This window comes from Sturnus vulgaris, chromosome 29 (assembly GCF_052056855.1).
Source record: "Sturnus vulgaris isolate bStuVul1 chromosome 29, bStuVul1.hap1, whole genome shotgun sequence".
NCBI classification, from domain to species: domain Eukaryota; kingdom Metazoa; phylum Chordata; class Aves; order Passeriformes; family Sturnidae; genus Sturnus; species Sturnus vulgaris.
In genome coordinates, this window is record NC_142271.1 from 4,903,229 (window position 1) to 4,931,076 (window position 27,848).

The 27,848-nt window shown below is 49.4% G+C and overlaps 2 protein-coding genes across 2 annotated transcripts in view; one reads left to right on the top strand and one right to left on the bottom strand.

Moving 5' to 3' along the window:
• SLC60A1 (solute carrier family 60 member 1) lies at positions 1 to 19,281 on the top strand. Its single transcript, XM_014872684.2, has 10 exons — positions 1 to 296; positions 5,053 to 5,251; positions 6,063 to 6,302; positions 10,854 to 11,022; positions 12,343 to 12,458; positions 12,785 to 12,958; positions 14,366 to 14,513; positions 15,079 to 15,149; positions 15,320 to 15,440; positions 16,638 to 19,281. The coding sequence occupies exons 1-10, from the start codon at positions 67 to 69 to the stop codon at positions 16,700 to 16,702; spliced, it is 1,533 nt and encodes a 510-aa protein (XP_014728170.1). The 5' UTR covers positions 1 to 66; the 3' UTR covers positions 16,703 to 19,281.
• The window catches only part of ELK4 (ETS transcription factor ELK4), a 22,252-nt gene continuing 13,419 nt past the window's right edge, over positions 19,016 to 27,848 (bottom strand). The window contains exon 5 of the mRNA XM_014872664.2: positions 19,016 to 27,457. Coding sequence (XP_014728150.1) covers positions 27,359 to 27,457 — 99 coding nt within the window. The 3' untranslated portion in view covers positions 19,016 to 27,358. The remainder of the gene's footprint in view (positions 27,458 to 27,848) is intronic.

The window sequence follows — 27,848 nt, forward strand, 5'->3', positions numbered from 1 at the left end:
GGAGCTCGGAGCTCGCAGCTCCCGCAGCAGCGGGGCCGCCCCGCGCCGCCGCCACCACCGCGCACCATGTGGTGGGACGAGCGGGTGTCGGCTCGGTTCCGGAGGAACCTGCAGCCCACCCTCACCTACTGGAGCGTCTTCTTCAGCTTCGGCCTCTGCATCGCCTTCCTGGGGCCCACGCTGCTGGACCTGCGCTGCCAGACCCAGAGCTCGCTCTCGCAGATCACCTGGGTCTTCTTCTCGCAGCAGTTCTGCCTCCTGCTCGGCAGCTGCCTCGGAGGGGTCTTCAAGAGGACGTAAGAGCCCGGCGAACTCAGCGCTCCTCCCTCGGGGGGGGTTCAGCTGCCCTCGGACCCCCCCTCCCCTCCCCCGGCAGGCGGGATGCGGGGATGCTGCGTGGGAAAACCATTCCCGAAGTGGGAAAACCATTCCCGAGTGGGAGCGAGCGCGGGGGGCGTCGCGGAGGGTCCGCAGGGGAGGGGAGGGGGCTTCCCTCCCTCGGGCTCCGCTCCCGGGGCGGTTCCACCCCCTTGGAGAGGAGCAGCCGCTCCCTGGAGCTCCGCGCAGCCACAGCCTCAGCGTGAAGTTCCAGCCAGAACTTCCCGTGAGGGTTTTGGGGTTTGTTTGGTTTTTGTTTTTTTCCTTAATCGTGGTTGTTTATCGCCAAAAAAAATATTTTTGGGAGCGTGTTTTAATAACCTCGGCGTCGGAAATGGTGGCAGCGCCGCGTTTTGCAGGAGTTTGGGCGAACACGTGGAGGGATGCGAGTGGTCCTCGTGGTCTGGATGAAGGGAGGGGGACACCGGGCCAGGGGCTCGGGGGATCAGCGGGGACCTTGAATCCCAAAACCAGGGATTCGCAGCGAGCTTCGTGTCCAGGATGTGTCGCAAATAAATAAATAACCCAGGGCTGGTTCAAGGCTGAAGATTGCCAGCGAGGCGTTTGATTTGGGGCTTGGTGACAGCTCCGAGGATCAGCTGATTATTTACGTTGTCACCGATTCTCGGGCGGTGATGTAACGTGTCAGCCCCGTGTGTGTGTGAGAGATCCACGCACCGCCAGTGGGGCTGAGCTGGAGACGGCAGAATTCCCCAGGAATCCTTTAAAAAAAACAAAAAAAAACCTCCTTTAAATCCGCTTGGTGTTGAACATTTGTGGATTGAGGGGAGCCCTGGCTGGTGGAGAAGGTGTTGGAGCACCTGGGAATCGCCACCGTGGGACACGGAGCCGTCCCGGGGGCTGTGCCCGGGCATTGGGGACAATTGGGGCGCAGGGGGTTGGGGACAGCACGTGGGGACCTCGCTGCGGCTCCGCCACCGCTCCGGCAGTGCTGGGTCAGCAGCAGAGGCTCTGCCAGCCCCCGGGGCTGCCTCGCATATGTTTGGAGGAGCAGGGAAGGGAAATGCAGAATTCCTGCTGCCAGCTCCTTCCCAAAGCTCCGGGTACGCCAAACCCATCGGGGCTTTTGGGCTTGGAGAATCCCAAACTTTTAACTCTGCAGCTGCGCTTTTTTTTTTTTTTTGGGGGGGGGGGGGAGGGGAAGAGTGTGTTCGGTGCCGGTTGTGAAGCAGGATGTGTTTGGGATTTTGGAGGAAAAAGGGATTTGTGAGCCCCACTGGGGACTGACAGCCCTGCCAGGCAGGCAGGAGGGAATATTTGGGATATTTGGAGCTTGTGAGTGTTGTTGGGGGGGGGGTTACTCAGAGCCTCGCAGCCTCCAAATGTGCGGGAATAAGAATTGTTCAGGCTCCAGGCGCTCCGGTACAATCCCTTCTTCAGGGATGGATGGATTGAGCTGTCCTGCCAGCGCTTTATAAATCAAATTACGCCGCCCTCGGGGCCTCGGTGCCAGGCAGGGAGGAGCGCTGGCCAGGTCATCTTTTCCAGTTAGGAGATGGAAATCTGCTGTGGAGCATCCCTGGAGTGTGGCTGCGAGCTGAGTGTGATTCCTGGTGCCTGAGGGATGCGGACTTTGCTGCTTCCTCTGGAATAAATCGCCCTGGGTGACTCGTGAGGGACAGGAATGGGTGGTGGCACCTAAATCCAGGTTCTCCTGTCCCCAGAGGAGCTGCTGGGTGCTGCTCGCTGCTCCTGGAGCACTGGGAGGAGGGATTTTAGTGCTGCTCTGTCCCTTCGGCGTGACCCAGCTCCAGAATTCCCTCTCGTGTGAGATTCCCAGGAAATACCAAGTTTGTCACTGCCAGGCTCCCCTGGGATGGAGGAACGATGCTGCTGCTCCGTTCTGGAGTCCTGGGATTGCTGCTGCTCCTTTCCCGGAGCTTTTGGGGCTGCAGAGGCAGGAGCAGCCCCCCAGGAAATGTGGTTTGGGCTCTCAGGTTCACCTCAGGCCGCTCCTCCTGACACCTCCCTGGGCTTTGCTGGGATTTGGGATGAGCTGTGCCCCGGGAAATTCAGCTTTTCCCAGGGGGATGCACCCCTGGGGTTGGGCTTGGAGCCCTCCTGAGTCCCTGGGGCTGCTGGGGGAGCTCCAGGAGCACAGAGAGCCCTGGCAGGGCCCTGAGGATTCCTCTTGCCTGGAATGACCTGGAAAAGGTTCCCAGGAGCTCCCTGCAGGAGCAGCCCCAGCGATGGGATGGGAGAGCTGGGAGGAGCAGCCTGGGCTCGGACACAGCAGGGGGAGGTGAAATTTTGGGGAAATTCCCACTCCTGGCACTGGCAGCTCCAGGGGGGAGCTCTGTGCACCTGCATTTCGCTTCCCTTTCCCATTTTGTTGCATTTTGGGCTTGAATTGTGAGGTTCAAGTCCCGGTGACAGAAGCGCCAGAGCATCCCAGATGGGTGTTGGGATTTTTTTTTATTCAGAAACGGCATTTTTGTGTCTGGTTGAAAATTTGTTTTCCTCCCAGGGTTTGGGGCAGCCCTGGGCTGCTCGCAGTGGTGTGGGCAGAGGCGAGGAGGGCACTGGGGAAACTGGAGCTGTGCTGGATGCTCCTCTCAGCGTGATCCACCCCATCCCTGCAGGGCTGCGAGGTGTTTTATTCTCCTTTTATTCTCCTTTCACAGCACTGTGAGTGCCACCAGCTCCCAGGGACAGCCCTGTCCTGTCCCTGTCCCCACATTCCCATCCCCTGGAGGGTTCTGGAGCTCTCAGGACACTTCACTTGTCGCTGCCACCTTTGGTTGCTCAGAGAGCAGCACAGGACGAGCTCCTCGGGGACACAGAACTCCCCGAGCCTGGCCCTGCTTCCTGCAGGAGACACCCGCAGGCTGCTGTGGGATAATCCTTGGGATAATCCTCACCTCATCCCCTGGGGCCTTCGGGTTGTTAATGATCAGTTTTGCAAGTCTGAGTTGGCCTGATTATCATTTTTCTTCTTGATGTGAGGGATTTGGAAAACGTGCCCTGAGGTGGGGGAAAAAAAACAACAAAAATACTGTGCTGGGAGCTGAAGAGATCCTGCTGCAATGGGAGCACCGAGATGGGGGTTCCTAAATCCGGGAACACCGAGGTGGGGGTTCCTAAATCCCTGTGGCAGGGCAAGGGGAAGCTCTGCTGGCTGGGGCTGCAGGATTGCCCCTGGAATTTCTCATCCTGATCCTGTGGAGATCAGCCCAATCCTCTCATGGAGCCAGGACATGCCCTGGGTGCTCCTGAAAGGAAATTTGGGGCATTGCAAGACTCGTTTCACACTCTGCTGGAGCAGAGCCTGCCCTGGGCTGTGCCAGAGCTGTGCTGGGGACACAGAGACCGGGCTGTGACATCAGGGCTGTGACATCAGGGCTGTGACATCAGGGCTGTGACATCAGGGCTGTTTTTCCAGCCCTTTGGAGAGGGGGGTTGGCATCACCAGGACACCCTGAACTCACGGGGTGCCTCATTTCAGGTGCTGCCCGAGGGTTTTGAGTCTCAGGAAATCATTCAGTGCCTCCCTGGGTGCTGAGCTCAGTCCCCCAGCCCCACCTTGGCACTGGCAGCAGCAATTCCTTGGCCCCTCTCGTGCCAGGGCCAGCAGGGCTGGGTGCCACCCTGGGCTGGTGGCATTTCCAGGGGGTACAATTTGTGTTTAACCCATGGCTGGAGGCAGGAATTTCCAACCAGGAGTGACATTTTTTAATGCTCATTAAGGCTGTAACATCCCTCCCCAATCAGTTTTTTTTTGGCTCTGGTGCTGAGCCTGCCCCCCAGGCAGGCAGGGGTTTCTGCAGGGGAGGCGTTTTGGGAATGCTCTGCGAGGTTTTCCCATCGCTCCCAGCCTCGGATTCAGCAGCTGCTGCTGCCTGTGCCTCTCTCCCCGCTGCTCTGCACCCCAGAGGGAGCAGCCTCGGCTCTCCAGGCTCGGAGCTGCTCCTCTCTCATTTGCCAGGAGCTTTTCCTGCCGTGACTGTGCACATCTCGCCCGGCTCTCCCCCCCCTCCCTCCTTCCCTCCCCCAGAAATCCCACGGCTCTGCTGTCAGAGGAGCATCAGTGGCCACAGCTCTGCAAAATATTCCCTGCTCCTGCCCTGCCCTGGGCTGGGCTGGGCACTGGGAGGCTCTGGCACGGCCGGGAGAGCTGAGAGCTGTGGGAGAGGTGCAGGGGATGTGCAGAGGTGCAGGAGATGTGCAGGGGATGTGCAGAAGTGCAGGGGATGTGCAGTGAGGTGCAGGAAATGTTCAGAGGTGCAGGGGATGTGCAGAGAGGTGCAGGGGATGTTCAGAGGTGCAAGAAATGTTCAGAGGTGCAGGGGATGTGCAGAGAGGTGCAGGGGATGTGCAGTGAGGTGCAGGAAATGTTCAGAGGTGCAGGAAATGTTCAGAGGTGCAGGGGATGTGCACCCCAGAGAAAGGCCAGGCCGTTATTGCACCTCAAATGTGGGTTTGGAGGGATGGCTGCTCTTCTCCTCAGGAGCTGGGTGGAAAATTTGTCTCTTGGAGGCATCGCCCTGCAGGCAGGAGGTGGCAGTGCCCCAGGCTGTGCTGTGGAGCATCTCCCTCCTCTCAGCAGAAAAATTGGAGCTGCGGGGTCAGACCTGCAATTCCAGGGCTGGGAACAGGAGGTGGGGACCTGCTCTGGTGGTGGCACTGATCCTGTCCCTCCTTTGCCCTCCCCAGGCTGGCCCAGTCCCTGCTGGCCCTGTTTGCCTCGTCCCTGGCCATCTCCCTGGTGTTTGCCATCATCCCCCTGTGCCACAACGTGGTGGTGCTGGCCGTGGTCATGGCCGTGGCCGGGCTGGCCATGGGCTGCATTGACACCATCTCCAACATGCAGCTGGTCAAGATCTACCAGAAGGACTCTGCCATCTTCCTGCAGGTGAGAACGGGGACCTCACCCTCTCCAGGCAGCTTTAGGATGGGTTTTAGGAGGAATTCTTTCCCAAAAAGGGCTGGTTGGGCATTGGGAGGGTGGCATCAGCAATCCAGGAGGCGTTTGAGGAAAGCCTGACCATGGCACCGTGGGGCTCTCACCCTCCCCCCAGGCAGGTTTAGGATGGGTTTTAGGAGGAATTCCTTCCCAGAAAGGCTGGTTGGACGTTGGGATGGTGACATCACCATTCCTAGAGGAAAGCCTGACCATGGCACCGTGGGGCTCTCACCCTCCCCCCAGGCAGGTTTAGGATGGGTTTTAGGAGGAATTCCTTCCCAGAAAGGCTGGTTGGACGTTGGGATGGTGACATCACCATTCCTAGAGGAAAGCCTGACCATGGCACCGTGGGGCTCTCACCCTCCCCCCAGGCAGGTTTAGGATGGGTTTTAGGAGGAATTCCTTCCCAAATAGGGTGGTTGGGCACGGGGAGAGTGGCATCATCATCCCTGGAGGTGATTGAGGAAAGTCTGACTGTGGCACTCTAGTACCTTCACCCCTCCAGGCAGGTTTAGGATGGGTTTTAGGAGTAATTCTTTCCCAGAAAGGCTGGTTGGGTATTGGGATGGTGACATCGCCATCCCTGGAGGTGTTTGTGGGAAGTGGCACTCAGCTCTGCTGACAAAGCAGTGTCAGGTCCCAGGCTGGACTCGATAACCCCAAAAATCCTTTTCCAACCTAATTAATTCTGCGATCGCGAGGAGCAGGAATTGAGGGGCTCTGCCTCCCTCCTCCTCCTCCACCCCGTCACCTCTTGCAGGCCCTGCACTTCTTCGTGGGTTTTGGGGCTCTGCTGAGCCCCCTGATCGCCGACCCCTTCCTGTCAGACACCAACTGCATCCTGGCCAACGGCACGGCCAACGCCTCCAGCAACCTCCCGCACATCCGCAAGTCCCTGGTGCCGCACCACCCCGGCAACCTGTCCCACTACGACCTGCCCATGAAGGGCATGGTGGTGACACGGGTGTCCTACGCCTTCTGGATCATGGCCCTCATCAATGTGAGTGCTGGCAGCATCCCTGCTCTGGGGTTCGGGGGGGTTCGGGGGGTTCTGGTGAAGGGAGGAGAGCGGGGATGGTTGTGCTGGCGCACAGCAGAGATGAAAGGTTCGTTTGTTGCCGAATCTGGTTTTTATCAGTGCTGGGATGCACTCTGGGATTTGTCTGAGCCGTTGGTACCTCCAGCACCTCCCAGGCAGGAGCTGGAGCAGCAAACTCTGCTCAGATCCAGCTTTTCCTGCATGCTCGGCTGGGGAGGGGCTGGGATGGCCCGGCAGGAGGGGATTTGCAGGATATTCCCAGGAAAGTGCCCATCAGTGAACTGCGTGATGGGACAGGAGTGTTCAGGTCCTCTCTTCTGTTTATTATTTTCCCTGGAGGTCACAGCAGATACAGAATCCTTCCTTTGAGGGGGACAGGAGGGGTCTGGTGTCCCTTTGAGGGGGGACAGGAGGGGTCTGGTGTCCCTTTGAGGGGGGACAAAAGGGGTCTGGTGTCCCTTTGGGGGGGACAAGAGGGGTCTGGTGTCCCTTTGGGGGGGACAGGAGGGGTCTGGTGTCCCTTTGAGGGGGACAGGAGGGGTCTGGTGTCCCTTTGAGGGGGGACAGGAGGGGTCTGGTGTCCCTTTGGGGGGGACAGGAGGGGTCTGGTGTCTTTTTGAGGGGGAGAGGAGGGGTCTGGTGTCCCTTTGAGGGGGACGGGAGGGGTCTGGTGTCCCTTTGAGGGGGGACAGGAGGGGTCTGGTGTCACTTTGGGGGGGACAGGAGGGGTCTGGTGTCTTTTTGAGGGGGAGAGGAGGGGTCTGGTGTCCCTTTGAGGGGGACGGGAGGGGTCTGGTGTCCCCTTTGCCCCCCTGAGGGGCTCCTGCAGTAAAATGGGTGGTGCTGCCTGGCAGCTTCACCTCTGGACTGAGGATGGGCACATTGCCCTTCTCCTGTCCCTGGCCACCAAAGCAGCTCCTGGTTTGCCCCCCCTCCACCAGCACCAGGCAAAGGGAGCTGCAGTTCCTTCCCTTGGGCTCTCCCCATTTATGAAATTATTTATTTTTGCCCATTTTCCCCCCATCCAGGGGTTTTCAGGCCCTCCCAGCTCCTTGTGGGAGGAGCTCGGGCAGGTGCTGGGATGAGTTTCTGGGCAGAGTTACCCAAAAAAGGCCCAGCCTGGGAGGAGAGACAGCTTTAATTACCTGCAGCTCTGTCTGTGCCACGGGAAATGTGCTTTTAATTACTCCAGAGCCAGCAGATCCTGAGCAAACCCATTTCGTTTGGAAGCAGAGTTTAACACCTGCTCTGAACCCCATGATGTGTCTGATTTTTGGGAATTTCCAGACCCTTCTCTGTGCCCAGCAGGGTCCTGTGGGTATTTTTGGGGGGCAGGATGGCACCACAAGCTGTGGGTTTGAGCATCAGGACACGCTCAAGTGCTGCACACTCGGGTGGGTGGGTGGAATCCAGAATTCCCAGGACTCCCACAGGCTGTGGAGGAGCACCAGGAATGTGGAAGGGAGGCTGGGAGACTGAGAAGTTTTGGGATAAGGGTTAAATAACAAACACAGAGCGAGGAGTTGGATGTGCTCAGCTCCCAAAACCAAGCTGTGATTGCCTTTCCCAAAATCCTCGCAGAGGGAACTGATTTTATTCCATGTTTAAACCCACTGAAGATGCTGGGAGCAGCTCAGCTCCAAACTGCTCATCCTTCCCGGGGTGGAAACAGCAGAGCAAGATGATGGGAAGGGGTTTTTAAACCTCCAGTGGATGAAAAGGGTTAACAACAGAAATAGAAACCAGGAGCAGCAGCTCGGTTATAAAATGGCCAAATCCCACATTTCCAGCCCGTTTTTTTGTGTGGATTCTGACAAGGCACGAGCTGAAATGATTCATTTCGAGCTCTTGCTTTTGTTGAGAGTGGAAATGTCTCAATCTGACTCTGGCACAAGTGCTCTGTGCAGAGCTGACAGAGGAGTTGTGCCGATGTTTTTGAAGCAAAATGGGTTTGCTTTGGGAAAATGAGGCAGCTCAGCATAATCAAAACAAAGCGCTTGGATCACTCCCAGCCAAAAATCTTTCACTCGACGAGAAATTTTTTTTTTTTTTTTTTTTTATCCTTTTCATCCCGATTTTGGAATTCATCCTCATGTTTTAAAATTCAGTTCTGCCACAGCACGGAAATTTCATCTCCCAGCCTGCTGCAAGGGGTAGAAATCAGGGAAATGCTGCTGGGAGAGGGATGTGTTTGTCTGGAAGGTGCCTTCCCCAGGGGAAGTGTGGGACTGTCCTTTGTGCTCAGGCTGCTCCACAGGAGCCTGGGGTACAATGGCAGGGAATAATCCCGGATTCCTGGGGGGAATGCACTGAAATAGCAATGGGAAGGAGCTGGGGGATGCAGCAACTTGTTGAGGTTTTGAGGATGGATAAAAGATGTCAGGGAGGGAGGGAGCAGCTCTGGGAATTTGGGAATTGGGGGCTCCTGGTGGTGCCCCTTCTTCCTTTGGGAAAAGAAAGTCTTCCTGAAAAAAAATCCAGAATAACAACCAAAAAAAAAAAAAAAAAAAAAAAAAAAAAAACACAAACCCAAAAAAGCAGCAACAACTATCCTGGGAAGGAATTCTGGGAGAAAATGGTTATGATACCAAAATGTCCAGGTCAGGGATGGGATGAGGGATCCAGCATGGTGGGACCTCCTAAAAATGTTCCAGCCTGGTTAAAGCAAAAAGGAGCTGCTGGATTTAAAGGTGAGGGTGTGGAGAGCAGGGATACAGCCCCAGTGGGACTGGGAATTGGGGAATCCCAAACTGGGACATAGGGATAAACCCACAGTGGGACTGGGAATTGGGGAATCCCAAACTGGGACATAGGGATAAACCCCCAGTGGGACTGGGAATTGGGGAATCCCAAACTGGGACATAGGGATAAACCCCCAGTGGGACTGGGAACTGGGGAATCCCAAACTGGGACCTTGTCCTCCAGGCTGGGAGTGCCCAGGGCTGTTATCTGCACAGCCAGGCCCTCTGGGAGTGGGAATATTTTTGCTAAATCTGCAATTCAGAAGAATGAAATCTGCTCCTGACCTCCGGAAGGATCAGAACTATCAAGCAAATGCGTTTTTCTTCCATGGGACCGAACTCACTGTTCCTATTCCCATTGTTCCCAGAACAATGCCGACCTCATAAACGAATTCAGGCGCGAGGGGCGGGGTGTGAGCGAGGGGGGCGAATTCTCCATACATTTAAATCATGCCACGGGCCAACAAAAGGCAGGAAATTCGGAGCTGGAGCTCACACTTGCTCCCAGACATGTAGAAAACAAGGGAATGAGCTGTCACTTAGGATTTCCTGGCTTTCTCCCCCAGTTGGTTGCGGTGTAAACAGCGCTGGGAGGAGACGGGAGGGCTTCGTTTGCTTCCCTCTGTTTCCTCACCAGGGGAAAAAAAAATTTTAAAAAATAAAATAAAATAAAATAATGATTCCCTGTGGAATTGGAGGCACCAGGGAGTCGTGGGTGTGTGCTGGGAGCGGGCTCATCCCATGGGATCACCGTGCCAGGGGCTGCTGCTGCCCCATGGATCTGGGATGGGGCTGTGGGAATTGTGGTGGGATCCTGGAAGTGCTGGAGCATCCCTGGAGCCTCTCGGCTGTGCCAAGGGGCTGCTGCAGCTGGAGCAGGGCTGGCCCTGTTGGCTTGGGAACCACGGGCTGGTCTCTCAGGAGGTGCTGAGCAACCCCTGCTGATGGCTGGGGAGGGGCTGGCAGCAGCTCCCTCTTCCCTCCTGCACAATTCCAGCTCCAAAATCCCCCAGGCAGCCGCTGCTCCCTGGGTTCATTCCTTGGGCAGGAGCAGCCCGAGAAATTTGGAGGAATTTGGATCCTAGAGGAGCCGAATTCGAGCTGGAATTCGTTACTGCGATGCTGCAATGACTCTGGATCTGCTGCTGGATCCTACAGCAATTCCCAGCAGAAGTTTTGGGGTTTGCAGGGCTGGGCTGGCACTTTGGGAGGTTTGTCCCGGGCTCCCTGTGCCCATTTCCAGCACAGGGACTCCTGGGACACCAACGTGGCAAGCTGGACAGCTCAGGGCCACCACCCAGGTCACAGCCCTTCCTCCAGAAAAGCTCAAGGGTTTTTTTTCAAACCCTCCTGATCAGCCCAAGAACTCTACCTGATGTTGCTGTGGGTGAAAAGCAAAATCCAGCCACATTCATCGTTTTGTGTCACCTTTTGCAGACCAGCAGCCCCAGCCAGTTCCATTCCCTCTCATCACATCTGGCAGGGACAGGGGATGGTGATTCTCAATTTTGGGGCTGCCCCAGCAGATCAGGAGACTTTTCTCCCAATTTTCTCCCTTTTTTTCCCCCCCTCTCCCCTATCCCACCCAGCCTCCATCCCCCCCTCAGCATCTCCTTTTCCCATCCCCATCTCTCCTCGATCTCAGAATTCTCTTCAGGCACCTCCCCCCCCAAAAAAAACCCCGCTGCTGCTGGGGGAGCTGGGCTGTGTTTTTGGGATTGGTTTCTCTTGTCCAGGTGCTCACCCAGCCCTGTGTGCCCTCCCTCCCCAGCTGCCCGTGCCCATTGCCGTGTTCTTCCTGCTCTACAAGGAGAGGATGGTGCCCTGTTTCAATGGCAGCAGCCACCCGCTGCTGTCAGCTGATGAGCTGGCCCTGGAGACACGGCCTGGGGACAAGGACGAGCTCTCCACCGCTGGCCAGCGAGCCAACACGGCCGCAGGTGAGCTGGGGATTCCTCTCCTATGGATTTTGGGGGAGAAAAAGCCGTGTTTGAGCATGTCCGGGTGTGGTGAGAGATGCGGTGCTGGTGTCTGAGGAGGAAAGGTGCACAGGGATTTAATCCAGGAATATCCAAACGATCCATTTGCCCTCCAATCAGACGGAATCTTGAGCAGGGATTGGTATCCCAGCCCCAGCGAGGTCTCCAGGCTGTGTTTCTCCATCCCATCTTTCTCTGAGCCATCCTAAAGCCAACCCTGCCCCATGGCAGTCGTGCCCCTTCATTCCCTCCTGGTTTGGGGTCACATTTCTCACTGTTTATTCAGTTTAAAAGTGGTCGTTGTGCTGCAGATGCTGATTTTTCTAGGAAAGGAATAAACAATAAGAAATTTCCCCTCCCTTGTTTGAGGGGAAGAGTGAGATGCAGCAATAGTTTGCTTTTGAGCTCAAGGCTGCACCCTGGCTTGGGGACAATGGTGACATTGTTCTTTCCTGCCCAGGACAGACGTGTCAGAGTCAATTCTTTGGGTAAACAGTGAATCTCAGAAGTAAATATGGTTTGGGACTATGTTCCGTGTTATTCCTGGAAAGATTCCTGGTTGGTTATTCCTGGCTTTGCCCCTGGGCAATAGAAGGGAATTCCAGGGAATTCTTGGAGGTGAGGGGAGCTGGGATGAGGGGAGGGGAGCCTCGAAATGGGAAGAGGAGCAGGAGTGGCAGGAGAGCCCAGGATCCCAGGGTGTGGGCAGGAGATATCCCAAGAGCCAGGATTTTGGGGTGTGGAGAGCTGGAATCCTGGGGTTTGGAGAGCTGGGATTTTGGGGTGTGGAGAGCCAGGATTTTGGAGTATGGGGAGCTGAGATCCCAGGGTGTGGAGAGCCTGGATTTTGGGGTGGGGAGAGCCCAGGATCCTGGGGTGTGGGCAGCAGGTATCCCATAGAACCAAGATCCCAGGCTATGGAGATTTGGAATGTGGAGAGCTGGGATCTTGGGGTTTGGAGAGCCAGGATTTTGGGGGTGGAGAGCTGAGATCCCAGAGTGTGGAGAGCCTGGATTTTGGGGTGTAGGCAGCAGATATCCCACAGATCCAGGATCCCAGGCTGTGGGCAGATCCCATTCCCGTTCCCATCTCCTTCTGGAAGTTCAGGGGAAGGTTGAGGTGAGGTGGAGCCCCCGAGGCCAGCAGTGCTGCCCCACGGTCGGGGTCCCGGCTGGCTCTGTCCTGCAGCTGTCCCACAAACCAAACCCCACGGAGGGCTGGCAGCCACCCAGCCCCGGGGGGACGTTCTGCTCAAGTTTGCTTTGCATTGTTCTCCACCAGGTCACGAGGATTTGTTCAGCTGCTGCCAAAGCAAAAACTTCCAAGGGGCTTCCTTCACCTATTTCGCCGTGCACATCACCGGGGCTCTGGTTCTCTTCATGACTGATGGTATCGTGGTGAGTTCAGTTGCCCAAATCTCGGCATTTTTTCCCTTCCAAACCCTTGTGACACCTTGTGAATTAATGGTCAGAGGGGTTACACAGGTATGGGAACATCCCAGGCTCTCCACACCCCAAAATCCCCAAGGATATCTCCAAGGATAACCAACCCTGAGCTCTAAATGTGATTTTTGGAGAGCGTGTGGAGCTCCAAGAGGGCAGGGCAGCCCAGGCTGGGCTTTTCCCCTGAGCTTTTCCCTTTTAGGACAGACTAAACCCCACATCCCGCTGCTGCTGAGGAGCCTGCAGTCCCCAGGGGTGTGACAGGGCGGTTTTTCCTGCAGGGAGAATATTCGGGTTTCGTGTACAGCTACGCCGTGGAGGAACCGCTGGCCGTGGTGCACAAGGTGGCCGGGTACCTGCCCAGCCTTTTTTGGGGTTTCATCACCCTGGGCAGGCTCATCTCCATCCCTGTGTCCTACAGGATGAAGCCAGCCACCATGGTCTTCATCAACGTGGTAAGGATGGGGTTAATTGCTTTAATTGGTCAATCGTTGTGGGTGGGTTTGGAGATGCAGCTCCTGTCGCTCACACCTGGGGAGTTGGCACAGGTAGGGGTGGGGCAAGGTGTCCTCCAGGTAGCCACGATTTAAAACTTGATTGCCCAACTTTGCTGAGCCCGTTCCTGGGTGTGAGGAGTTGGGAAAGCACCAGGAGAGCTGGCACTAAAAAAGTGCCCATTTTATTTATTTGATTACCCTGGTGCCTCCTTCATCCACGGGGAAATGAATTGCTGGGATAGCCGTGGGAAAGGGAAGGCAGATCACGCTGTAAATTCTCTGCTTGGGCTGCAGCAGCTGGGAAAGGTTGCTGAAATTAATAAAACACCTTGGGAAAGGGGCAGGAATCCTTTTGGGATGTGTGAGGAAGATCTGTGTAAGGACATGGCAGGAAACAGGGAAGGGTGATCCCAATCTCACTTCCTACAAAGAAAAACACAAGCAGGAGGTTAATTCCCAATTTATTTGAACCAGAAGTGATTTTGTTTGCTGTATTTTGGTGATAGAACAATTACACACATCTAACAGGGTGGGGAGAAGATTTTTGGGATGTCCTGAGTAAAAATCCACCTGGCTGACACTGACCCTGTGCAGTGCTGGGAGCTGTTGTGGGATCCAGCAGCTCCTGGAGTCGTTGCAGCATCATCACAACAAATTCCAGCTGGAATTCGGCTTCTTCAGGATCCAAATTTCTCCTGAGCACTCGCACAGGGCTGCAATCAAGGCCTGACCAATTAAAACAAAACCAGCTGGAATATCAGAGCTCCCTCTGCTGCCTCTGCCCTGGATCACTCGGGCATTCCCCTGAGTTTTTTGGTTATTTCCTGTAAAAAAACAGAGGCGAGAGAAAGTTGATTTAAATGCAGTTGCTCCTTTGGCTTTAAAGCTGTGTCTGCTTTCTGAGCAGTTACTGAGAGTTAATTCTGTAATTATCGAGAGTGACTCCAGCCTTATTCAGCAGAATAAAGAATTATTAGTGACTAAGACATGTAAGTATTGTGGAAGGCACTATTGTATTTAAAAGTGCATTTTTCAGATAAAACCTTAGGTTTCTACCTAATGAAATTGAGACTCGGTGACCAAATTATATAATGAAAATCAGCAGATTCTTTAAAGCCAGATGGATTTTCTTTGGCCATTAAAGCCAGGTGGATTTAATGAAGCTGAATCCAACTGATTTTCTTTGGCCATTCAGTTTCTCAAACACTGATTTCTTTTTCCTCCAGCATATTTTCCCTTCCAGACTATTTTCTATTAAAAAATAAACATATTTTCCTCTCCAGACTCTTTCCTATTAAACCCAAACTCTAGCCCCTGTTGCACTGAGCATTTTTCTGACTGATTTTTTGTGGCTCCTGCTCACAGGTCGGGGTTCTCATCACCTTCCTGCTGCTTCTGATTTTCTCCTCCAGCGTGGTTTTCCTGTTTGTGGGCACAGCATCCCTGGGGCTGTTCCTCAGCAGCACCTTCCCCAGCATGCTGGCCTACACTGAGGACATCCTGCAGTACAAAGGTGAGCTGCCATTTGGCCAGGTGCATTTTTGGACCTCATCCCCCATTTTTTTCAGCTCCTTCCCTCCTCCCTCGAGAGGCCTGGAAGTTCAGTTTTGCTTTTGAAGGCAGATTTATTGCAGAGAAGAGTCAAATTCTCTATTTGGTTAATGGATAATGAAGCCAGGCAGGGAATCCAGCCTTGGATCCTGGTTTGGGGAGCTCAGGGAGTGACAGGAACTCTGCTTTGGTTCTGAAAACATCACCAGATTACCTGAGCTGGAAACCCCAGAGCCTGAGCTCCTCCAGGGAGCCTCAGTCTCGAGGGCAGCGAGACAGAAAAACAAAAACCTTCCCAGCAAGAGGCAGCAGCACAGGCAGGTGACAGGAGATTGATTCTTTTAATTTCCACCTTTCTGCCCCGCTGCAGGTCTGCAGAGGGATTTTCAGCTTTAAGTGGGAACATGCATTGAGTGTTTGTGACTTTTGTGTGCTGAGATCCATGGAAAAGCTCTGAAGGGGCTCAGGGTGGCCCTGCTGGCTGTGCCACCTCTGGTGCCACCAGCCCCTGCCCTGTTTCCTTGCAGGCTGTGCCACGACCGTGCTGGTGACTGGAGCTGGCATTGGAGAGATGGTGCTGCAGCTGCTGGTGGGCTCGGTGAGTAGCCAGGAGGTGGCAAAACCCAAAATAAATTCGGAATTTACAACTCAAAACCTCAGTTCTGCTTCTGGGCACTGCCTGAGCCTTATCAGCCAGCAAAGCCTGATGATCCGTGAGGAATCTGAGTGATGTCTGGTCCTTTTTTTTAATTTCCCATCCCCCTGCAGATTATCCATGATCGGGGCAGCTACAGTTTCCTGGTGTGTGGGATGATTTTTGGGTGCCTGGCCTTTACCTTCTACGCCCTGCTGGTGTTTTTCCACAGGATGTATCCCAAGCCCTCCCCAGGTAAGAGATCCCAAACCCTGAGCCCTGCTTTGGGATGGGAGCGAGAGCAGCACAAGCCTGGCTGCAGAGCATTCCAGCAAAATGCAAGGAAATGTTTATTTTACTGCTGCTTCCTCTCTCCTTTTCCTGCTTTGTCTTGCCCACAAAGCCTTGGCAGCCACAGCTCAGGGTTTGCTTTCTTTTCTGCTGGAGAAGCAAAGGGGGGAAAAAAAAAGCAGGAATCACAGACAGCACCAGCTTCCCTGGGCTGTTCCCTGGCTGAAATCCAGGGAATAAATGGGGCTGCCAGCCAAGGGCAGCTGTCAGGCTCTTGGAAAAACCTCACTGATAAAGGATTTTTGAGTTATCACCTCAGTCTGGAGCTGCTGGTTGTTTTTATACAAAAGGAGCAGAGTGGGAAAAGCAAAAAAAAAAAAACGCATCCAGGTGTGGCTTGAGGGATGCGACCAGTTCTGGGCTCCCAGTTTGGGAGGGGAATGGGGCTGGGGAAGGGTTTGGAGAATCCTGGGGAATTTGGGGAAGGGTTTGGAGAATCCTGGGGAATTTGGGGAAGGGTTTGGAGAATCCTGGGGAATTTGGGGAAGGGTTTGGAGAATCCTGAAGGATTTGGGGAAGGTTCTGGAGAGTCCTGAGGGATTTGGGGAAGGGTCTGGAGAATCCTGAGGGATTTGGGGAAGGATTTGGAGAATCCTGGGGAGTTTGGGGAAGGGTTTGGAGAATCCTGGGGAATTTGGGGAAGGGTTTGGAGAATCCTGAGGGAGCTGGGGAAGGGTCTGGAGAGTCCTGAAGGATTTGGGGAAAGGTTTGGAGAATCCTGGGGGTGTCCAGGGAAGGGTTTGGAGAATCCTGAGGGGAAGGGGCTCAGCCTGGAGAAAAGGAGGCTCAGGGGGAATTTGTGGCTCTGCACAACTCCCTGACAGGAGGGGCCAGCCGGGGGGGATTTGGGATCTCATCCCAGGCAACAGGGACAGGAGGGGAGAGGGATTTTAGCAGGAATTTCCTCATGGAAAGGGTTGTTAGACACTGGAAGAAGGATCCCCCCATCCCATTCCCAGGGTAGGCCTGGACGTGGCACTGAGGTGTGGATGTGGGGGATGATGGAATAAAACCATTCCTGAGGGGAAAACCTCCCAGCCATCCCCTTTAACCTCAATTAAAGTGTCCGTTCAGGTGAAATATTGAAGGGATTTCTTGCAGAGCTGGACGAGGCCTCCCCTGGCAGAGCAGCAGAGCCCGAGGACACGGGGCAGTACCAGCGCTGAGGGACGGCCCAGCCCTGCACAAGCAATAAATCAAATTAAACATCACTCCCAAGGCTGATCTCCCTTTTAATGAACTGAATCGGGCGAGTTCTCTGCAATCAAAAGCACAGGAAGTGGGGTAAAGGCAGAACGGAGGAAATCCAGCCCAAAAACGTCCGAGCTGAGCACGGGGTTGTGGCAAAAAAGAAAAAAAAAAACAAAACCCTAGGACTGGGGAAAAAAAAAAAAAAAAAAGCCAGCCTGACCCTGGGACTGAAACAGGGATGTTTGCACAGCAACTCCTCCTGAAAATGAACTTTTCTTTTTTTTACCTGCTCAGGACAGAGGGTGGTGAGGAAAAGCCTCTCTCTGCTCCTCATCCAAGACTGAATGTCTCCTGCCTTGGTCACTGCGTTTGAATTGATTTTGATTTCTGGCCTGTGGTGCACAGGATCCCCCCTGGAATTTTTACAGCACAATCCTGGGTTTTAATTCGTTTCTGTGACTCGGGTCAGTGTCACCTCCCCGGTTCCTTCCCAAGGGGGGAATTCCTCCATGGCAGAGCCCCTCCAGGTGCACACAGGCCTGTCTCTATTTGCACATTTAATTCCTGTATATTCCACACTAAACAGTGTCTTACTCAGCATGCTCAGGCCTCTTAAATGATTTTAAGTAATCATTTGCTTTTCTCTTTTTTTTTTTTTTTTTAAATTTTTTATTTTTGGGGGGTGGCTTCCTTTTGTTTTTTTTTTTAAATTAAGAATGAGCTGTGCTGGTTTGTTTTGCTTTAAGTCACTCCTCCAGCTGCTCCAGTGTCTTTTTTTTTTCTTCTTTTAATTTTTTTTTTTTTTAAGGTTGATTTTATTTCCACCTTCCAAGCTGGAAGCTCTAAGAGAGAAGGAATTTTTATTTTTTTTTTTTTTTTATTTGGGAGCCAGGCTCCAGCTGCTTCACCTGTGCAATCTCCTCATCCAGGTGCCTTGTGTAAGGTACTCCCAGCATGGCCTGTCCCAGCCACCAGCACAGGACTGGATTTCTTTTTTTTTTTTGAGGAATATCAAAAATTCCTCCTGCCAGGAGTGGCTGTGGATGTAACTCCTCGCTTGAACTGCTGTATGTGATGTACATATGGAGGTGTGTATATAGAGCAGTGGTTAATTAAAGGTGATTGATTGCTAATTGCTCGCTGACTGGATCATTTCTCAGGTTTTAAACTCAGGCTGAATCTAATGGATTTCTTTTTTATTTTTAATTTAATTAAAATGGTTTTGGCATTTGAAGAATTGTGGAATGGGTTGGGCCCATCCCATGGCCAGGGACGCCTCCCACTGTCCCAGGTTTCTCCTTGGACACTCTCACAGATTCCCTGGGAAATTCCCATTTTTTTTTTTCCAAGCAGCAGCTTTTCCCTGCTATAAAAAAATCTCCACAAACTCCTGCAGGAAAGAGCCTGGAATTGTTGAATTTCCATTTTCCTCCCTCAAGGTGAGTTTGGGTCAGGTCATTGCAGCTCAGTTCTGGGTTTAGCTCATCCCTGGACTTCAGGGACCCCTCCAGCCTCAAATCCCACAGTTGGATTTTTTTTCTGTGATCCTGTAATGAAATTAAACCGAATTCCAGGCCAGGCTGGAGGTGTTTTTAGGGTCCTTCCATCCCAAACCCTTCTGGGATTTGATTCCAGGTCTATTCCAGGCTGTAATTCTTCTGCAGCTCCACAGGATGCCACTGTTCATCTCCTGGACCTGCCCAGAATAAATCACCCACAATAAAACCACCAAGGGCTGCAAAACTCATTTACAGCACAAAAAAAACCCCAAAAAAACCCAAATCTGTTCTTCCTCGGGCTCCTCCCACCATGAGAGCATCTCTGGGCCCTGCTCAGAGGAAATGAGCACCAAAGAATTCCAGCAGGGAGCAGATCTGGGCAGAAATGTCCCCAGTTTGTGTCACGCCAGGGCTGGCAGCTTTTAAAGCATCTCTCATTCTGGCCCGGCAGATTTGAGAAATCTCTTCTGAATTAAAATTCACCATCACATTTCTTGGGCTTGGTAATTCCATTATTTCATTCCAATCAATCTCATTATTTTATTCCAATAAATCTCCTTATTCCCTTCCAATCAATCTCCATTTTGGTTAATTAAGAAGAAAAAAAAAATCATTTTTTTAAGGAAATTTTCACCAGAACAGCACCTGATTTAGAAGAAATCTTTAAAATACAATTTACACCTCAAGGTCTGATGAACTCCCTCCTTATCACATCCCCTGCAGCTGTAACTTTCTATTTGCTCTACTGAAAGGAAAAAAAACCCAAAAAACAGTCAAATGAGCAGAAACTTTGTTAAAAATATTTATTTAAAAAAATACAATTGTTTTGCATGTCTGGTTGCACATAACTATTAACATATGATTGACTTGAATAATTTGCTACAATGCTTTTTTTAAAGCCAGCTTGCATTATACAAAGCAAAATCCCTCTGTCAGTTCTTACATAAAATAGTTTTCTTTAACTATTCCCACCCCATTAAAAAAAAAAAAAAATTGCAATACATTGATTTTTATTTTTCTTTTTTCTTTTTTTTTTTTTTTTTTTTGCACAAAAATCGAAGCAATAGAAAAAAGTCACCTGATTTCTCAGGAAAGACCTTCATGGTGTTTGAGTAACAATTCCCAAAATGCCAAAGCAGCATTTGTCACTTTTGAAGTGTCAGGACAGTGCAAAGGAAGTTTTGCATCTTTTAAAAAAAAAAAAAAAAACAACTTTTGCCTCCCAATTGTACTCAAACCTGAAATGTGCTCAAACAACTCCATCCCTGCCCTAATCCAGTTGCCCAGATTTTGAATTTTCAGGATGATTTACACGCTGAAGGTCTTCCTCAATGTTATCTCTGAAGGTTAAATAAAAGCAAAATTTAGTAACACTGAACAATTACTGAAAACTTTGGCTATTTATGTACTTGCATTACATACCAGCATTTTTTTAACTTTTTTTTTTTTTTTTTTTTTTTTTTAAACACAATGGCATTAAGATACTCTAATAAAATATTTAAAAAATAAAAAGTTAAACTGAGAAGCAATTTTCTGTCCCAGGCAGGGTCACCCAGCTGGAACAAGGGGTGACTTTTATAATTGTCTTGTCCAGAAAAGTCTCCAGTGTAGGAAGTTTCAGACACTCACTACAACATAATTTTGCCTCTTGAATTTGTACTATATATATATATATATATTTATATATATATATATTTATAGAGAAAATAAAAATGCAACTCTGTTCTGGAAAGAGCCACTGGAAATGTTCCCCCTTCTGATTTCAGGGGAGTTTTCACCACTGATTGTTCTAAAAAATCCCAGCAAGGTCAAACTGGGAAAACTCCAGAGTTCCAGAGGGAGGGATCTGCTGGCAGCTCCCAAAAAAAAATAAAAAAAAAAACCTGCCAAGATCCCAGCTCACCTAAAAATCCAGCCTAAAATCGCCTTCCCAAAACAGATGTGCACCCCAGGAATGAACAGGACAACACTGGGGGGGAGCTGGAGGGGCTAAAAATGGATAAAAATCGATTTAAATTGATTTCAATCCCTCCGAGACACAAAATCCTGCCCGGCCCAGCCCAGGATTGTGACCTCCCAAAATTCCTGCTGCTGAAGGATTCACCCCCCAGATTCATTCCAGCTGTGTTTCCCTAGAATTTTCTTCCTTTTTTTTTTTTTTTTTTTTTTTAAAATTCCAAATCAACTTCTCAGCTCTAAATGCAGAGGGGGAATAAGCATTTAAATGTGCTACTGTACCCATCACAAAGCACTGTGACGTACATAAGGCCATCTGGTAACACTGCAACAGGCTACAAAACAAGTTGGAAAAGGGAATTTTAGGATCTTTTTCAAAGCTACAAAGAATAAATCTCAACCCTGTTCACAGAGAATGAAACGTTTCAAAAGTGTATTTTTATACAGAAAAAAAAAAACAACTCTGTGCAACTGAACAACAGCAGAACAACAACAACAACAAGAACGAAAAAAAAAAAAAAAAGAAAAAGTCAACACAATTCTAGGAAGCAGTTTCAAAGCTTAGAGGGGTTAGGACATGCTAGGGAAAAATAAAAAAAAAATTAAAAAATAAAGAAAAAAACCAACCCCAAAACACATCCCAAAGAGCTCAGAGCAAAGGCAGGGATTGGAATATTGGAATATTGGAATATTGGAACCCCCCCAGCCCAGCACACAGCACACTGCAGGAACCATGCACAGCCCAACCTCAGAGCCTTCCTTGTGCTCCAAAATACACAGAAAAACAACAATTAAAAAAAAAAAAAAAATCAAAATAAAGAAGCTTCCAGTTATTGGTACAGCACTGCTGAAATGGGCTCTGCACTCAGCTCCTGTCTCCACTCACATCCCTGTTTTTTCAGGATTTCAGGATTTTCCTGTCCCACCCCTGCTTTGAGATGAAAACCTCCTGCAGCACAACCTCAGCACAGAAATCTTTTCAAACCGAGCCCCCAAACTTTTTGTTCCATGCACACGAAGTTACTCAAAAAACACATTTAATTCACTTTTCTCTTTGTCTCAGGAGATGTGGTAACCAAGATCAAAAAATAACATTTGGCAACTCATGAGTCCACTCTGGGGAAGGATTGATTTGAGTGCTAAAAGTGAAGAAAAAAGCCCCAAAAAAAAAAAACCTCCCAAAGGAGTGCAAAAAATATTTCAAAATATTGACTGCAGAGTGCAGAATCTGCCTGGGGGGAGGATGGGGATATTTATATGGATTTTTTGGGAATAAAATCCTGCCAGGCACGACCCACGTGTGCTCCAGGCAGAGCTCTTCCAGCCACGCTTCAACACTGAGGAATCTTAAAAAAAAAAAAAAAAAAAAAAATAAAAAAATTACAAATTTTCAGCTCTGAGTGTGCTTCTCATCAGGGCCTGGAAGAGCTCCACAAGCAAAATCTGCTGCTTTCTTTGGGATGAGGAAAAGAAAATTCATTTCTTGCCAGTTTGAGGGTGGTTTTGTTCCAAAATAATTTAATTTACAGGAAGCAGAGATTTTGCTGTTCCAACAGGGAAATATTGGAATATCCAAGGAGAAACAAGAGCCCTGCCCACCTTGTCCACCTGTGGTCAGACAGAAAAACAAATCTGCAGGGAACACATTCCCCTGATTCCTGCTTGTTCCTGGCACCAATCAAATCCCTCAGTTCAGGATTTGCTGACACCAAAGCCAAAAATTTCATTTTTTCTGCTGGAGAGGGCCCTGAGTTCACCAAGGAATCCCGACAGGAATGGGCAGCCCTGCCCTCCTGACAAAAATCAGGCTCTGGAGGAAGATTTGGTTCCATTTCCAAGGATTTTTCTCCCTGTCCAGAGTCACCTCTCCCCTCTCTCCCCGGTGGAATTTTGTGCCCAAAAACGCCTCAGGAATAATCCCAGCAAGGAAAGCAGCCCCAAAATCACCTTCCCAAAACAGATGTGCACCCCAGGAATGAACAGGACAACACTGGGGGGGGGAGCTGGAATGGCTAAAAAATGGATAAAAATCGATTTAAATTGATTTCAATCCCTCCAAGACACAAAATCCTGTCCAGCCCAGCCCAGGGAAGTTGGAGCAGCTGCTGCTGGATTTGTGCTCATTCCCAGGATTGTGACCTCCCAAAATTCCTGCTGCTGAAGGATTCACCCCCAGATTCATTCCAGCTGTGTTTCCACAAAATTCCAGCAGAATTTCCTCCCCCCCCTTTTATTTTTTTTTTCCCCTCAGCTTTATAACTCCAAATCGACTTTTCAGCTCTAAATGCAGAGGGGAATAAACATTCCCCAAAGCAAAGGGACACCTTGGAGGGCTGCATTAAACTGTTCCTGCATTTTATCCCAAAATCTTCCTCTGCCAGCTCTGATCCCAACAAACCCAGCCTGTCCCACTCCCCTGGATCTGCTCACACTCAACCACTGCTAATTGCTGCTTAATTAACTCCCAACCAAACCATAAACACCCCTGGAGAGCTCCTGAGTGAATCCTCAGGGATTTTGGGCTCCTCAGGGGCTGCTTGCAACACCCACTCTGTGATTTTTAGGACAAAATAACCCCCACCTCAGAGGCTGAAAAGTCTCTTCTATTTTTTTTCCCCCATTTCTACTCTTTCAGATCCAGATCCAATTCCTCACACAGAGCTGAGGAAGGAAACAGAGCAAAACTGTCACCCAAAACTTAAAAAAAAAAAAAAAAAGTTTTTAAATACCTGTGGATTTTAACAACATTCCCTGACCCCGTGCTGAGGTTGATTTCCAGAGGTGACAATACCAAGAGAACCTCTTGATAAAACACTGAGCTGGACTGGGAACAAATCTGCCTTAAAACTGCAGAGCACATCAAAAACTGCCATAAAACAGGAGCCAAAAAAAAAAAAATTTAAACAAAAAGGGAAATGAATAAAGCTCGGGACACAAGAGAGGGGCAGGTTCTGATCTCAGCTCCAGGAAAAGCTCCAGGAGGGGATCAGGGCCCTTCCCTCCCATCCCAGCTGCAATCCCACAGGGAATCCCACTGGAAAAAGGGGATTTGCACCTCAGCAGCTCCACTGCCCTTAAAATGAACATGAGGAACCCAAAAGGATTTCTTTGAGGTGTGAAAAATGCATCAGAGGGAGAAATTATCCCAATTATCCCTTTCTGTTCTCACACACCACTCCCATTATCCCAAGGACACTGAATTCTTGGGATGCTCCAAATGAAAAGAAGGAATTGTCCAACTCCAGGGATTTTCATCCCTTCCTGACCTATTGCAGAACAGAGCTTGAATGTGCCAAAATCTGGGCACAGGAATTGCATCCCCTGCTGAAACAAAGCTCTAAACCTAAAGCTGCTGCTAAAAAAAACCCAAAAAACCCTCAGGATTCCTCCATCACCCTCTTTTTACCAGGATCACCTTCCCAGGAAAGGCAGAACCAATGGTTCCAGAACCATGGAGGTTTTTTTTGTTTTTTTTTGTTTTTTTTTTTCTGCTTCTCCTGCCAGGAACCCTGAAAATCCAGGATCCCAAACAGAGCCAGGCAGCAGCAGCAGATCCTCATGGAAAAAAAAAAAAAAAACCAAAAAAAAAAAACCCCAAGAGATTCCCAAAGCAGGACACAAATTCAGATTCCATGGTCCCTAAAAATCCTCCCAGATTTGGGTTCCATGGGAGCTGTGACCAGGAATTCCATCCCCACCTCCAGAACCTGGGTTCTTGTTTGTTTTCTGCCAAACTCTTTTGTTCTACACCAAAAGCTTTGACCTTCCATGGAACCCCCATCCAACCAGGAAAGAACTGATGCAAAAATTGCCAAGCATTCCACAAAACCAAGGCTACTCCAGCAACAGGAACCTAAGAAAAAAAAAAAAAAAAAAAAAGATTTTCTGCAACGCTGAATTTTTATTTTTTTACATCACCACGGTACAAAACTAAAACAGAATCTATTCTAACCCCACCTGCCCTATCTTAAATTCAAAATAAACTGTGAGGAGCTGTACAAAACAGCTCCTGCAGTGACCTAAAGAACTGAGCTGAGCCCCCAGGGAGGCTCTGTCAGGAATGTGATCCCAGGAAAAGCTGGCAGCTCCCTGTCAGTGGATGTGGCTGATGAGGCAGCACAAGGAAATATTCCCTTAAGTGACCTGAAAATTACAGTGGAGAAAAGGCAGCAAAAAGCTGCTCCTCTCCCTTCTCCATGAGCTTTCCCAGCTGCCTCCTGAGTTTATCATCCTATGTGGACTCTGATTTTTTTTTTTTTTTTTTCCTTCAGAAGCCAAAGTGATCCTATTCCCACTCTGCCTGCTGGAAACCATCCCAGCCAGGCTGCATTTCCACAGGAACTCAGCATTCCCAAAGGAAAACCTGGATCTCTGTGGCACAGAAAATCTTGGGAAGCTCCTTGGAGAGAGGAGCAGGAGCCCAGAAATTGCATTTTTTTTTGGGCCTGACCCTCTGCCCAAAAAGATAAAAGCTCACAAAGAATTAAGTGCACAAATTTTCAACAGCTAAACTTGGCTTTTCTCCACAGGGGAACAAGGGGAAGGGAAAGCAATTAAATTGCAAGTTTTTAGTGCTCATTCATGAATTTTCAATTAGAATCCCAGCCTGCAAATGCTGCTCTCTCCAAAGTCCAAAGTATTTGGTAGGCATAAAATTGGCCAACCTGAACCAACCAAAGTGCTGCTATTTATACATAGCTATAGAAATTTCCCAGAGCAGGCTCCAAACATGCAAACCAAAAAAAAAAAAAAAAAAAAAAAAAGAGAAAAAATTCCAGATGCCTGCTCTTCCATGATCACCTGCAGCTTCGCTTCTGCATTTCAAAAAATCAAAATAAAATTAAAAAAAAAAAAAAAAAAGGTCAATATTGCACATTTTAAGAGCTGCTGGCGCAGGAATTTCCTCCTGCATCTGCTGATGTCTAAATGTGAAGCATTTTTTGCCTCTGACAGGAGCCAACAGGAAGACAGATCACTCCATGAGCTCACTCCCTGCTTCTCCACCTGAAAAAAGAATAATTTTTTTTTTTTTTCTCCCACTTTTCCCCTGGGCAGGTGAACAATGCCCCAAAAACAAAACAAAACAAAAAAAAAGCGACTCTGTTCCACCCACCTGTCCCAGGTGTCACGTCAGGAACACACAAAAGTGGGGTTTTTTTTGTTTTTTTTTTTTTTCTGTATCTCAATGTCAGGATATAGAAAAAGGGAACATCACTGCAGGGAAAGAAAAAGTCTTGTGTGTTGTGGATTTAAAAGGGAATTCCAAGCCTGCAAAAGTGGCAAAGGGAAGAAAAAAAAAAACCCAAAAAAAACTCTGGAAAAGCTCGAGTTCACCACTTATCCATGGAATAGGTGCAGTATTTACAGCAAACAGCTCCTCGTGCTGCAGAGGGAAAAAAAAAAAAAAATCTTCCTCAGCTCATGGCAGCTCTGAGGATGCTGAAGCAAAGAGATGTCTCCATCTGTTTCCTGGCAATATTTCCTGGAGAAGATGCTCTGACAATCCCCAGCTCAAAGGCAGAAGTTGCTGCCTGACCTCAGATACCCAAATGGGATCCACAGCCCAACACACCCACACTGAGGGGCTGGAGAGAGGAGAAACTCTCTTTTTTTTTTTTTTTTTTCCTTTTTCACCCTTCAGGTTTTTTTTCAAGGCCTTCAGAGGTGTAAAAATCCACCTGCAAATTTCATCTTCGTCTCCAATTGTTCTGGAAAATCTTCCTGCATTATTAATCCAGGAGATCGATCACGAGGCTGAACTCCTGCTGAACCCCTCAGCAAAAACCCCTCCAAAAAATAATAATAATAATAATAAAAATTTTAAAATAGCAACAGCTCCACTGCAAAACTTGGGGTAAGAGCTGGCAAAAGAGAAGCTTTTCCATGTGGGGAAAAGCAGGAAAATTTTCCAGAACCGTGGGGAAAGAGGAGCAACATTAATGATGGCACGTTGCTGTTCTCACCCTGCTGGGGGTCTGGAATTTCAGGTCAGGCAGCAACCTCCCTCCAAAACCCAGGGGAAATCCTAAAAAAAAACCAGGGGAAAATCTCCCCAGAACCCAAGGAAAATTCCCCTAAAAACCATGGAAAATTCTCCCCAAAAACAGGGAAAATTTCCCCGAAAACCAAGGAAAATTCGCCACAAAGCCAAGGGAAATTCTCCACAAAACCAAGGGAAATTCTCCACAAAACTCAGAGAAATTCTCCCCAAAATCCAGGGAAAATCTGCCCATCCTGCTCATCCAGCAGGGAGCTCCCAGGCTCTGGAACAAGTCTCTGGCACAAGAAATGTTTGGACTCCAGCATTTAAACTGTGTGAGAAGTGACAGGAGCTGTTCCCTCCATCCATGGCAGGGGCAGGGACAAATCCAAAATCCAGCCCCACTTCTTGTCCCAGGGGATTTTAGGGCTTCACCACCACTCTCAGACAGAATTGTCCTGGATACAAATTCAGAATAAATCCTTGAGAAAAAAAAAAAATAATAAAATTATTACATTTTCTCCCTGCAAAAAATAAAGAAAATTGCCAGCAGAAAAGCCCCAGTTTTTTGTTTTTTGGGGTTTTTTTTGTTGTTGTTGTGGTGGTGGCCCCATGGCAGAGCTGAGAGCACAAACCCCAATTCCCAAATTTTTCCTGGAATGTCAGCTCCCATCAGGATCCAGGGTTTTCCTTGCTGAGCACAGGAAGCAGAAGAAGGTTTCTTGGTTTGTTTCTTTTTGTTTTTTTTTTTTTTTCCAAGAGTCACAGAGAAAAAGCCTCCTCTGGTGCTGTTTGCTGCACGTTCAAGTTGCTGCAACATCACCCCAAAAATTCTTTTTTTTTTTTTGGAAAAAATCTTCCAAAGTGAGGAGGAGAAGAGATTGGAGCTGCAGCTCCTATTAAGGCGTTTGCATATACATTCCCAACCTGGGTTCTTCCAAAAAAACAAAAAAAAAGGAGGAATTTTGGCCAAAAAAAATAATAATTTAAAAAAAAAATTAAAAAAAAAAAAAAGGTTTTGTTGTTTTTTTTTTTTTTTTTTTGATTTGGGAATGGCAACTGTTGAGAATCTCTGTGGAATTACAAACTGGTTTAAAAAAAAAAAAAAAAAAAAAAAATAAAAGAAGGTGGTTGAAAGAGAAGTGTCCTGTCTTTGCCTTGCTTGTCACTGTGTCCCTGTGCAGGAATTCCAGGTGCTATGTCTTCTGCAAATCCGGGGAAAAGGGGCCAGGGGTGGAGGGTCCATCCAGTCCTGACAGTGTGAATGGGCCGTGACTGTTCAGCACTGAGGGAAACTGAAATAAAACAAAACAAAACAAAACAAAACAAAAAAAAAATCATCAAGAAATTCTTTAATTCGCTGCTCCTCTCGTAAAGGAGAATGGGGAAAAAATCGAAATGTAACAATAAAATAAAGGAAAATCAGCCCAGACTTCAAAAAACACGCCTGGCTTCTCATTTCTAATTTATTTTTAATTTCTTTTTAATTTCTTTTTAATGCCAAGTGGTGTCAAAGTGAGCTGAGCACTGCCCCATATCCTCATTAAAATGTGACTTTAATCCAAGTCCTGGGTTTAAACCAGGGTTTAAATCATCCCTCAGTTCATTTTCAGCTCTTTCCTCAGCCATCCTTGTTTTATTCATCCCAACCCAAAAGATTTAATTAAATTCTTCAAATTTCGGTGA

Bases quoted from the DNA above. Each gene is read 5' to 3' on its own strand.
- SLC60A1 (XM_014872684.2), top strand. From the start codon at position 67: ATGTGGTGGGACGAGCGGGTGTCGGCTCGGTTCCGGAGGAACCTGCAG. The intron at 5,252-6,062 runs GTGAGAACGGGG...CACCTCTTGCAG, and splicing joins ACTCTGCCATCTTCCTGCAG to GCCCTGCACTTCTTCGTGGG. The intron at 14,514-15,078 runs GTGAGCTGCCAT...GTTTCCTTGCAG, and splicing joins GGACATCCTGCAGTACAAAG to GCTGTGCCACGACCGTGCTG.